A 12844-nucleotide genomic window follows, 5' to 3' on the forward strand; every position below is an offset into this window, starting at 1 on the left:
GTAGCATAGTTAACAGAGGACAGATCTGGTTTATGATTTAAGCCACAGGCCACTCATTAAGTAAGCAGCCTCCCCACGTTACCCGCACAGAAAAGGAGGGAGAGCTATTAAACTACCTTGTCCAAGGTCCTACAGCAAGTGTTTTGCACAGCTGGGACTAGAACTCACATTTCTGGCTCCCATTCCCTTAGCCTAGCAGCCAGCCCACACTTCCCTCCAAGGAGGGCCACCTACACTTTAATCTTTAAGTTGTGCACCCACAGCAAGGCCGCTGCTATGAAGGGTGGTTTTGTTTGTGGGAAGCCGCTGGGTTGTTTTAGGAAAGCAGGCGAGTCGGTGTTTAAGCAGAAATCCCCTCCACTCCGAGGAGTTACCTTTTTCACCTTTATCAGAGGATTCAGGTTGGGATTCCCACAGGAGCTGGGTCAGTCTTGGATTCCCAAATCCCCTTGAGATTTGCTTGGTTTGGGGCACATAACTCTCCTCTGCACCTGTGAGAAGCCCAGCCTTGCAGAAAGTTCCATGTCCACAGTGGAGGGCCTCACAAACCTCCAGCACACCAGAAAAAAACATGTGAGCTGTACTCTTCTCTCCTCAGCCAACCAGGGTTCCTTGGAGCTTGTAATGGCCAAGCTTCCCCCTTCCCAGGGCTGCCAGCATGATCAGGCCTAGTATGCCTCAGAGGTTAGAGTGACAGCCCATCTGAATCATGCATGCATGCCTTCTAGGAATAGGGTTGGGGTTTTTTTGCTGGCTGTGGTTATGAAAGTCCTTACTGCCATCCAAGCTGTATGGGGCAAACACTTATTTTCCCGTCCACTCATCTATTGAGGGACCTGGGTGGTCAGACCCGGATAGCCTGCTCTTATATTACTAGACGTCACTTTTAGGAACCAGGTGGCATCAAGACTACCACAGAACCCTGGATACAGACTTGCCCCATGCACGGAGCACCAAGGTTTCTCCAGTAACGTTATGTGAATTCTGTGAGAGCATCCCTACTAGAGGCTACCTGGCACAACTAGGAAAGGGGATGCTGCATGGAGTCTTCCTGGAGGGGGAAGCTAGAGGTCACTTTCAATACATGGACTCTATGGTTTTAGGAAGTGAGGCCCATCTCAAGTAGCATGGGAAGTTAAGAATGATAAATATTTGTCTAGAAAGATTACATGTGAGATGCACAAAAGTGCTCACCCTTGGCTTAGTGGCTTCCACTAAAGTCAACAGTAAAATGCCCAAGATGGGAACAGAGGAAGACTAACATGGAGCATTTTTGAAAATCCCCTTAGGAATCTGGGAAATGTGCAATTCTTTATCACAGTGACCCTGATCCCAAGTGAAACAGGCAGGATTTGCAGGTAGTCAGCACCAACTGGCCTTCTGTTTGGATAACTTTGAGGCAAGGCATTGCTACTAGTCCCAGGTTCCTGCATTAACCTCTTCTGAGAAGGGGGTTTGATTTGGTGGATTCTTTCAGGGGCAGACAATTAGAGGAAAACTAATGTGAACAATAGCAGGTCACAGCTCCATTTCAGGTACACAGATGCAGACATAATGAGCTGAATTTGGCCAAACGGCTTTGTAAAAATGTGTTCTTACATAATTGAATGGCTTCAGATTTTGGGAGGCTTTTTAAATGAAAATCCCACATCTGAGTTCCCCAGCTCATCTGGGGTGGGATAGCACCCCTACTTGGATTAAAGTTAATCTTTAATTAAAAATTATGTCATGCAATGAAACACACATCTGACCAAAATTGGCAATCCTAATCCCAGGAGTTCCTCCAGGCCAGCTATGGCGTTTTGCCTGGAGAACGAGCATGTGTCCAGGATTCCCCATCTCATCCCAGGAGAGAATAAATCCAGGCTGAAATCCCTCCAGATAGTTAAAAGCCCATGATGTGACATTTCAGAGGAATAAAACCACAGAGAGGAAGTCAGAATTAAGGTTTTTTGTTATTATAAAAGAAACTATTTGTAAATCCAAATGCAACGGCATATATTGGCACCATCCAAAATCCCGGAACATTTGAACCCACTAGGCATTCCCCTGAGAGAACTTAGGGGCAGCCTGGGGACAGCAGGGGAACAGAGCCCCTTCCTTAGAGTAGTCCTGGCTAGGTGGCAGGCAGTTTGTGTGCCAGGACATACCAACAGTTAACACTAATGGTCTCTGTAAACTGCACAACTTTAGAAACCCTAAAACATTATTAAAATCTAAAACTTGTTTCTTTTTATCAAAAGCTCTGCTTTAGTGATATGCTAATCCCACTGGAAAATAAAACACTCATGACCCCATTGCTAACACAATTAAGTTGACCAGCCAACTCATAATTTAGAACATCCTCCTTGTGTTTCAGCCACGCTACGCGCTCACATCAGCTGGAGTTTAATTTACGATCGTTACCGCTAGCTTCCAAGTGCTGAAACGATGTCCTGCCAGGAATGGCAAAGCCACACTTCAAACCCTCCCCTCCTGGACACCCCGCCCCCCATTCTACCCTCTGCTCTAGCCCAGGCTGGAGTTCCACCTCCAACAGTACCTTCAGGAACCCCGCCTGCTCTAGCTGGCTGAGTTATTGGAACGTCATTTTTTTTAAAAAAAATTTATATATATAGCTTTTGTTTTTACATTTAAATATAAAAAAATACTACTCACTCTGTGTTATACACAGGAGATAGAGTGGCTTCCAATGACAGAGCAGGGAGGAATTTTGCTACCAGCTCCCACATTTAGCTGTGACAGTAGAAGGCAAGAAGACGCCCAAAAGTCTTATCAAAGCCAGAGAAAGGAAATTTCCCACCACATGTAAGTGTGCAAAGGGGTGAGAATCTATCATAGCTGCTTTACTCCTTTCTCCCCTAATAACCCTAATCCGAGGGCAATTGGTCTATGGAGAGCTTAGTTATGTATGTTATCATGGGAGTTACTCTCTTGGGCAAAACCTATTACAGCCTCTTGTCCATTCACCTTCCTTCAGCCTATCACCCTGTGTCCATGGAAGCCACTGGGTCCTGTCAGACATACAGATGAATTAGACAAAACAGTGGTTAAAATTCTTCTCTAAAGCACACTCCTCCTCTCAAGCATCAACAATAAAGAGACATCGACAAGAACTAAATGCTCCCTCCCCCCCAACACAACACGAGTTACTGGGACACAAAGAAAGTGGTAACTTGTGCCCTCAGAATTACATCTAGAAGGGACGTTTGGTGGGTAGGCGGTGTCTGTCAGGGGGCAGTTCACTTAGTTCTTGTACTCAAAGGGCTCATCCCCGGTCTCGCTGAGAAGACACGTACGGATTAGTGCCTCTGTCACAGCATAAGGGTCGCAGTTGGCTGAGGGACGGCGGTCCTCGAAGTAGCCTCTCTTTTCTTGGCCCACGTTTCTGGGGATACGTATACTGGCCCCACGGTTGGCCACGCCAGCAGAGAATTCATGGATGCTGGATGTCTCGTGGAAGCCAGTCAGGCGCCTGGCGTTGTCCAGCCCCCCTTTTGGGTCGTAAGCACGGATGTGGTACTGGTGCCGCTTGCCGAGCTTCTCAATGGCCTCTTCTATATGCCTGGAGACAGGTGGGAGGTTGTGAGCCTTTGGCAAGAACACGGGCTGTGCTGCTCTTCACTTAGCCATGGATAACATTAGCCAAGTGGGAGAGTTCCTGCCTTCTCCCACGACCCACCCAAAACCACACAAACCTCATGTTTCAGTCCCTTATCTGCAAGCATTCCCATTCACGCTAGTACCAGCCATGGGCCCCTTCCTCTCATTGCTAGTGAGCTACAGTGGATTCAGGTTCCTAAAGTATCACTTCGTTACATGGTTCAAATCTTACTTCCCTACAGCCAGTTCCCCTGCATGTGGAGTTGGGTTTTGCCCCCTCCTTGCCTATTCTGGCCAGTGAGGCTCTCAGAATTTTTTTTTGGGGGGGGGGGGGGTGAGAGGAGATCCCAAAGGCAGGCAAGACTCACTGACTGAAGTCAAAGAACATTACAGCTTGTGGGGGTGCCAGTTAGAACCAATAATTTGGCTGAGTTGCATTTCCATTAAATATGCCTGGTACAGCTTCCTTTATTCTTGGGAAGAGAGAGGTTGTGCTTTGACACGTTTTATTATTTCAGGAACTTATGAGTTCTGCAGGTGTTGTGATAATCTGAATGCACCAACTGAAGTTATGGGAGAGGAGTGGGCAGAGAAATGCCCAAATTGATCCTTAACAGAATTCCATTGTACTTGAAGAGTACAATCTGGTCCCTGAAAGTCCCAGACTCAAGTACAGTGGAATCTGTAAGCCAGTGGTCTAAGAATAGTCCAATCAGAATCTACTTTCAATATTCGGCCTTGTTTACAGTGAGGCAGAAATTCTCCCTCCTTTGGACTAGCACCAGAAATGCTTACTATAGACGGAATACAGGCCTTTTTACAGAGGTGAGTAATCCAGTGCTAGACAGTGGTAAGAATGGCTGCCCCTTGTTTATTAGCACTTCCACCATTGCTAGGGTTGATGGAACTGTACCAGTGTTAGACCACTACTGGGGGGAATTTCCTCAAGTCTTCAGTGCAGACAACCTCTGAGTGCAACAGCTACAGTGGGAAGGGAGTTCAGTACCTGTAAAAAAAAATCTATAATCTCTGGGGTATTCAAGCCAAAAATCTCTTGCATGGAGCAAGAGATGTTGCTATTCCTCTGGAAGCCAACTAGTGCCTCAAGTGCAGTCTCAGCTCTGTAGAAATCTTGCTGCTGTTGGTAAAGCCCACTTTCCCTCGATGAGCTTGCCAGACGGAGCATAGAATCCTAGAATATCAGGGCTGGAAGGGACCTCAGGAGGTCATCTAGTCCAACCCTCTTGCTCAACGCAGGACCGATCCCCAATTTTTGCCCCCGATCCCTAAATGGCCCCCTCAAGGATTGAACTCACAACCCTGGGTTTAACAGGTCAATGCTCAAACCACTGAGCTATCCCTCTCCCCTAAATGCAACTAGCCCAGCTGCAGAGAAACTTACTTGAGGCCTCCTTCCTCCCTCATGGATTTGGTGCTGAAGTTGGTGTGGCAACCGGCTCCATTCCAATTCCCAGAGATGGGTTTGGGATCGAAGGACACGATTACCCCAAAGTCTTCACACACCCGATGTAGGATGAAGCGTGCAATCCAGAGGTGATCCCCCATCTCAATCCCTTCACATGGGCCCACCTGGAATTCCCACTAGAGAGCAGAGAAAAAAAAACACAGAAATCATTGGCTCAGTTTGGTGAGGAACCATTTGCTGCAAGGTGCCATTCACTCCCTCTGCACCCTCCTGCACACTCAACGTTTGCAAAGCCCCAGGGTACATACTGACTGTAGCAGCAGGATTTAGCATCATGAGCTTCTGCATTGCATTGTTGGCCGGGGCCAGCTGACTGCAATGGCTGGTAAAACCAAAAGAGTTACCTGTGCGGGCATCACTTCTGCATTTGTTCCTCCAATTTTAACACCAGCATAGAGACATGCACGATAATGCGCTTCCACAATGTCTCTGCCATAGGCTTTGTCTGCTCCTACGCCGCAGTAATATGGACCTGCAGTGGCAGAGAGCACAAGAAAGGTGAACATAGTCTTCAGTGAACTCAATCACAAGCTATTTGAAGAGCACAGAGTATAGTTAGGAAAGGATTGTCAGAAGGCACAGGTCACAAGAAAGTCTCTATACCACTTTTGTTTGGGGTAGCGGAAGAACAAAATGCCTTCAGAGTGTGACTCCATTCAGAGTCGGTAGGTTTTGGGCTCCTGCTTCTGAAAACCCTGCCCAACTGGTCATATTTAAATGAATTGCAGACTAATGGAACTAACACTGGATATGAATCTGGTCTATATGTCATAAGATTACCATACAGTCTCTAAAAAGATTACTTTTGTTGCTTAGTTTTGGTCATTGTCAGCATAGCTTTTGGTGATCCAGTTTTAGCAACTCCTTGAATCTTTCGTCTCACTTTAAACATTTCCACTTAATCCCATTCATTACTGATCTATAACTTTATGATTTGGGGTTAAATATTCATGAGAGCTCTCATTACTAGTTCAGACATTAGCTCTTGAAAGCTTACCCTGGGGCCCAGGGAAGCCATTGGAAGGCCAGCCAAATGGATGTCCATCTGTCCCAAGAAGAGTGTATTCCTGCTCCATTCCAAACCAGGGGATCTGGTTAGACACCATATCCATAATCCGTTTACAGGTGTGCCTTAGGTTTGTCTCTAGAATGAGAGAGAAGCACAAAGCTTATTAGCTCAGCAATGTTCTCGCCACTGGGCATCCCACTGGTTTTAAAAAAAAAAAAGTCTGGTGAGCTGCTCTGGTGGAACAGCCCAGATCCTTATCCCACTATGGAAGCTATGACTTGCCAATGTATTCCGGACAAAGCCACTACCATACAGGCTGTCTGGGGGAAATCATTTCCCCACCCATACCTCTAGGGAAGCCCAGAAATTCAGACCCAAAGAGACTGCTCTGTCCCCACCATCATTAGCCAATGTAAAATCTAAGTGGTAGGTAGGACCGCTGGCCTTAAATATTGGGTGCTCCTATTGGTTGGTGGTGCCATCTTATGGACTTCCTTGTACTGTTCCAAAATGTTCTTAGTCTCCTGAACCATATGCTGGCAATCATGTGCCCAGAAGCTACTCATCCATGACCAGGCCTGCATCTCACACGTCAGAGGTTTTTGTTCCCTCAGGTTCACATTATCCGCTCCAATCAGTGATACCACTCAATTCACTTCTTTCCCCACTCCCTTCCATGCTGCCCCATGAAATGATTTCCCAGTCCCCAGATCTCTCCCAGCATTGGAGTTCCTCTTGAAGAGTCCTTCAGTATTTCCAAGCACTGACCCATGTCATACTCCCATCTATGTGTTGCCAGTGACAAGAGGGGCTAGACCAGAACAGTAAACATCTAAGTTTCTCCCTTGGTATTGCCTACTGCATCTTGTTTTCTTTATATTTAAGCTCTTCATGGCAGGATTATTTGTAGGTCTTGTACAGTGTTAATGCCTTAATGGTGCTTGGTAAAGTCTTCCATTAACTACTTTTTTTACAGTTAGCCCTCCACCCTCCTCTACTCCAAGAGGCAGCAGACCTTCTCACCCCTCCCAGAACTATTGCAGCCACTCTTGGGGGAGGCACTGCACCACACCTGCTGACTTGCGGTTGTATTTTAAGACCTCACAAAGAACCAGCTTGTTGGGGTCCTTGCGGAAAGGGTCCCGGAACATGGCAGCAGGGAGAAGGTACATGTCACTGTTTGAACCCTCAGACTGGAAGGTGCTCGAGCCATCAAAGTTCCACTCAGGCAGATCTAGAGCAGGAGAAAAAAAAATTCACCCCTTTATGTTAACAGCTTTCCAAAACCGAGAGGAGTTCACCAGCAGATTCAGCACAACCATTGTGCAAAAAAAGATTGCTCGTTAAAGGACACTGGTGCACACACACTGTACTTTTTGCTGATTTTGCTCCCACTGAAAGATGGGTGAGGAAATTGCTCTTTGACACCCTGTGGAAAAACAAAAAGCTGGGACATCAGCAAAGTCCAATTCAGCTAATTGCACTGCAGACGTCCTTGACGAACACTTCCTATCTTGTACCCAACACGCTATGGTAAGATGAAGACCCAGATGGGTTTCCCTAGCCAAAACAAAGGAAGTCAGGGAGATGCTATAAGACAAAAGCAATGAGAAAGAGGGAATCCGGTGTCCTCAGTTGTCTCCAGAGTCCTGGACGGCCCTGAAACATGCTCCTCCACATTGATGCAACTGCACAGAGCTGGTGAAGGGAACCTTGGGAGAATGCACAAGGCCTAGAACTGCCTGAAGGGGGAATATCTTCAGTTTTTGTGGGGAGTGAACATCCCTTTCACACTACTTATGCCCCTCCAGTTGAGCATGGCTTAGGCCCCACCATTGAATACTGCTTTTGCAGGGTGACCACATTTAATTCCTTCACAGCTGCTTCAACTCTGCCCCCATTGTTATCCCCTTCCATGTGCTGTGGGTGCCAAACAAGCTGTGCCAGCCACTTCCTCGGTGGGCGGGGAGATAATTCTGATTGCTCATGCACAGTGCTTTGGTTTTATAACTGTCCTGGCCAGTGCCATGGCAACAAGTGAAGAAATCCAAATGCTATTATGTCAGTCGGGGCTGTTTGTTCTGAGACACACAAGCTCTTAATTACACTGGATAGATTATCTCCCCAGGGCCAGAAGAGGAGATTTACAGGTAAAGAGCCAGCAGGCTGGTAATACCCTGCAGACAGACACCCCTTTTTAGCAGATGGGGACACGTCACCGATTCCCAGCTCTACTTACACTCTGCCCCACAAGGAAAGGAGTGGTCTCCCAGATCTCCTTCCGCATCAGGAGATTATGAAGTGCATCTTGCTCAGCCTGTCCCCTTTCCCAAACACACGCTGGAGTGAGATGGGAGCTATGCACTCAATACAAAGAACTCGAGGGGTGGAATGCACTGACTGTCTCTGGTCCAGATTTCCCCCACGTGGGAGAGGCACCCTAACTCAAAAAGGAGCTTTGCCTTCCAACTGCACAGCAGTGTTTTGCAGCTCTGTGGTCAGATGCTCGACCCCAAGCCAAGCCCTATATTGCTGCAAACCCACTGGGTGCAACTGCTTGTAGTCCCAGCATTCGCTTTGCGTCAGTCACACACCTGCCCTCTTACCTTCAATGCTCTTGGGCTCTTGGTCCAGTGTCCGGGTTTTACAGCGCAGGTGCTCCCCAGTCCCATCAATCCAGATGTACATAGCTTGCACCTTTTCACCCTGAGGCAGCTTCATGTACATCTGCTTTATAGCTTTGCTCAGGTGGGAACTTGCGGAGGTGGCCATGGCTGCGGGGTGCGTTACTGGGGTCCTGCCAGAAGGGGAGGGAAAAGCCAACCATGAATATTTCTGTGCTCCAAGTGGGTTCTCACACCCATGTACAAGAAAAGGACCACCTGGGAGATCTTCACAGCTCAGCAACAGGAGAGAGATGTGTGTACTGAGTGTCCCCTAGACACTTATGCTAGAATATCCCAGACAGTGTCATAGCTGATTACACCAGTTGTGAATCTGAATACAGTAGATTACACTACAGGAAACAGACAGTGGATCAATACAGCAGTTCAACAACATGGTTTGGGACCAGCTACAATAATCATTTGGCTTCAAAGATTTCCTGTGATCTCAGGATATCCGAGAACTCATCTACTGAGGGGTTGGGTCCTGCCCTGGCAGCTGATGGACTTGTTCTTTTCCCTCTCTAGCTCTATGAGCATTAAAAGATCAACAGCCCCTCAGAAGGGCTCCTTGACTCCACCGTGAACTCTGCACTCACAAAATGCAATTTCAGAACATACATTTTCCATCACTGCACAGAGGTTTTGCCCACTTTAGCTTAGACAGGGCCTTCTGCAGTCCTTCCCATTCCAGTAAGGACCATTTGCCAGAGACAGCCCATTTCCAGACCATGTGATCTGAAGATATACAATACTGTTATCTAAGGAAGATGAGGGGCCCCTAACTACAGCCCAAGGCAAAGTAAGTAACCTTTGAACAGCAGAGACTCAAGAGGCCCCTCAGCCATGGAGCATCTGGAGGCAGGGAGAGCTGTAGCAGATTCAGAGGATGCAAGCTGAGGTCACTGGGGATCTTTTACAGCCCCCTGGCTCTGCATATTCGGGGGAAAAGCCCCTAACTCTGAAAAGTAGCTGCTTTGGCGGAAGACACTGTACTCCCTTGTCCCATATGAGGAATGCAGATTTGCCTCTGTCACACCAGCAGCTGTGCTGGGGGTCATGGAGCCCTGCTGGCCCCCGCCAATGCTATTCCAGCCTTCCCAGCAGGCCACCAAGTCGAGCCCTCTCTGGTACTCTCAGAAGCAGCCACCCCTCTGACCGGCACAGACAAGATTTTGTTCAGCCCCTTCCCTGCCTTTATTTATTTCTTGGCAATAAAAGCAGCACTGCTTTGACTCCAGCCTGGAAACAGCTAGGGTCTCAGAACCAGCCTGCCTGTCCCCTACAACTGGCCAGAAGACAGACCACCCCCCAAGATACAAACCTCTCTGGATTCTCCTTCCCCCTCGCTGTCACTTCATTTACTGGCCATTTGATTGCATGCCTCTACCGTGGCAGTCCAGGTTTGGCCCTGTAAAAGCTTCCAACTGAAGGACCCACTGCTGCCCCCCACGGCTTCTCTTTATGGTCAGCAAGAAATTTAGTCTATGGCTTTTTCCTCTCTTCACGCAAATCCCTCCTCTCCAGTTCTTCTTTCGGAGCCTGCACTCCCAGTTTTTTAAGGAAACTGCTAAGGAGCCTTGTGCAGAGCAACTGGGAGAAGATCTTCTGCCCCAGGAAGCTCAGAGCAAAGAGAAGCCCCTTAGAAGATCTAGAACAACCTAGTTTCCTCCTCCCCTTTACAGAGCTAAATCGGAGCTGCCCCCTGGAGTGGCTGCTTCTGGGGCATAAAGCAGCTAAACACAGCAGCCTGGAAAGGGGAGCTATGCCGGTGTACCTGCCCCAGACACCATCAGAAATACAGGTACCACACACCCAGCCGTCCCTTTGTCGTCAGGGCAGGAATCGCCCTGCTCGAGGAATCGGAGACTGACTGGAAGCAAGACAATGAAATAGGGACAGACACTGAGAGGCATTTCAGAAAATGAAACACAAGATCCATCCTTTTAATACAGCATTGCAGACCCGAGCCCCGTGGGGGACCCAGCCCTGCGGCATATCTCTGCCGCTGTACGAGCGGCCTGGCAGACGCCGGGTGCACGGGTTTAAGAGGAGCGGGGCCATCCTCTAAGGGAAAGCAGCAAAACCCCACATTAAGCAAAGCGTCCTCCTAGCCCACCCCACTGCCTGCGAACAGCACCCCCCAGGCGCGGGGCGACAGCGCATTCCCAGTCCACCTCCCCCGCAAACCCAACCCAATCCATGGGAGAGCGCGGGCCGACATCCACCCCCGCCCGTGCTACCTTGCCTACCGAGCAGGGGACGGCGATGCGGAGGAGAGGCCGGCTGGCTGGGCGGGCGGGCGGGCAGACGGGCGAGTGCTCACTTCCCCCGAGGAGCTCCCATGCTCGGCTCTGGCGGCGCCGGCTCCCTGCCGGCCCATTTATCGGCTGCCCGTGCCGGCCCCCGGGCTGTCCGATTGGCTTCCTCCAGACATGAGCACGACACGATCAGCTGATGGGCGGCCCCTGGATCCCAGCCATTGGGCCGGCGAAGACAGGGTGAAGGGGGCGGGAGGGAGAGAGGCGGGCCGGGCCGGGCCGGGCCGGCAGAGAGGAAAACAAGAGCGAGCTCCTGCGGGGCTGGGGACTCCGCCTTCTCCAGCGGGGAGAGGAAAACAAGCTCAGGGCGGCAGCGGGCGGAGAATGAGCCGCCTGCTCCTGCAGCCGCACACTGGCTCCTTTGTGCAAGCCTTGGCCCCTCTGCCGGAGCCTGCTCCCCCGGCAGCGCCTGCTGGAGCCCCGCGGGGCGATCCCGGGAGCGGTGTGGGCCGGGCCTCCCTGTGCCCGGTTTCAAAACGAAGGAGGCACCCCAGAGTCAGCGGCCCTGGGCCTCTGCTGGCGCTGCCGCCCAAGGAAGGTGCGGCTCGGGATTTGCATTGTAATTGTGGTAACAATAAAACTCTGTTTAGGGTGAAGTAACCCCCCCCCCCCCCGCTTCTCCCACTGGATTCCCAGCATTGCAAATCTCTGGTTGTCTGTTTACACACCCTGTGCCGCTCTTTTCTGGCAAGCAAGAACTCTCCCCAGTCACTTGGTGCCCCTGGGGAGGGAAAGGCCAAGCCGGGTTTAGAAAGCAGGGGGAGGGGGTTATTTTTTCCCTCTGAGGGTTCTTGGAAAGTGGGGACAGGATCAACTCTCCCTTCTTTCCAAAGCGTTTATGTTAACAGCTGCCCTTTCTTTATATAACTGCATGCACAAAAACAAGCCCTGCTCGTTAAGCAGGGCAGAGAGGGGAAAGCTGCCGAACTAGGGCACCCATAGTTGGCAGGGGTAGGGGGTGCCAGCTGAGTACCCAGCTTTCCCCCCTGGCTATACAAAAACAACGGAGCTTTGAGCACATATAATTTAATTTCATATCCTGGCTAGGCAGGGAGGAGGGGAAATGGAGTCAGCAGCGACCAGGAATTCAGGGAGGCTGACATCCTAGGACTGGGATGGCAGGGAAGCACACAGTGGTCGGTATGGCCTGCTAGAAGGGTTGGCCAGTATTTTTCCATCCTGCGAATGGTCTCTTTTCCCACTTCTGCTCTGCCCTCCTCACTTTCCAGCACATTCATAAGAATCAGGATTCAGAGGCCACTGCAGTGCACCATTTGCATTCAATTTGCCTATCCTTCCCCATCACAAGAGGCACTGGGGCTGCTCCCTGGATTGCTTTAGAATAATCTCAGAATGTGGGGGGAGAGAAGAATGAATTTCCTTAGAAATCCAAACCCTGCAAGTACAAAGGCTCAGAGACCTGAACTTCACCAAGATTCTCGCCTCCAACCATCCCCGGAAATGAGCTTTTCAGCACAAACACTGCTCTCACTTCTCTCAGCTCCTACCTATTTCAAAGAGGAAATCTGATTGCCACTGCTCCCTGCTCTCTGGGCATCCAGGGGGCACTCTCAGCAAGGTGGTGGCAGGTAAGATGGCACTGCACATCCCTAGTGCTTGTTGTAGTCAGAGGCGACCAGATCCTTGGTGGGTACGAAGTGAGATAGTATCACTGAAGTTTATGGAGCTGCGTCAATTCACAGGTAGTGTGTCCCCCTTAACAGCCCAAATTCCTCCTTGGAAAAGGGGCGGCAGCATTTAC

The 12844-nt window shown here is 49.7% G+C and overlaps 1 protein-coding gene across 2 annotated transcripts; it reads right to left on the reverse strand.

Moving 5' to 3' along the window:
* Positions 1 to 1936: 1936 nt before the first annotated feature.
* Positions 1937 to 11172, reverse strand: GLUL (glutamate-ammonia ligase). 2 transcript variants are annotated; one of them, XM_073356598.1, is made up of 7 exons: positions 11014 to 11172; positions 8705 to 8895; positions 7171 to 7332; positions 6087 to 6233; positions 5434 to 5561; positions 5006 to 5205; positions 1937 to 3565 (listed from the first exon to the last, which is right to left on the reverse strand). In XM_073356598.1, exons 1-7 carry the CDS (start codon positions 11142 to 11144, stop codon positions 3247 to 3249), a joined length of 1278 nt encoding a protein of 425 aa, XP_073212699.1. In that variant the 5' UTR covers positions 11145 to 11172; the 3' UTR covers positions 1937 to 3246. The 2 variants fall into 2 exon arrangements, with proteins under 2 accessions (XP_073212699.1, XP_073212700.1); XM_073356599.1 differs by having other exon boundaries at positions 11005 to 11061.
* Positions 11173 to 12844: the final 1672 nt, after the last annotated feature.

The sequence above is a fragment of the Lepidochelys kempii genome, chromosome 8, assembly GCF_965140265.1.
Source record: "Lepidochelys kempii isolate rLepKem1 chromosome 8, rLepKem1.hap2, whole genome shotgun sequence".
NCBI lineage: Eukaryota > Metazoa > Chordata > Testudines > Cheloniidae > Lepidochelys > Lepidochelys kempii.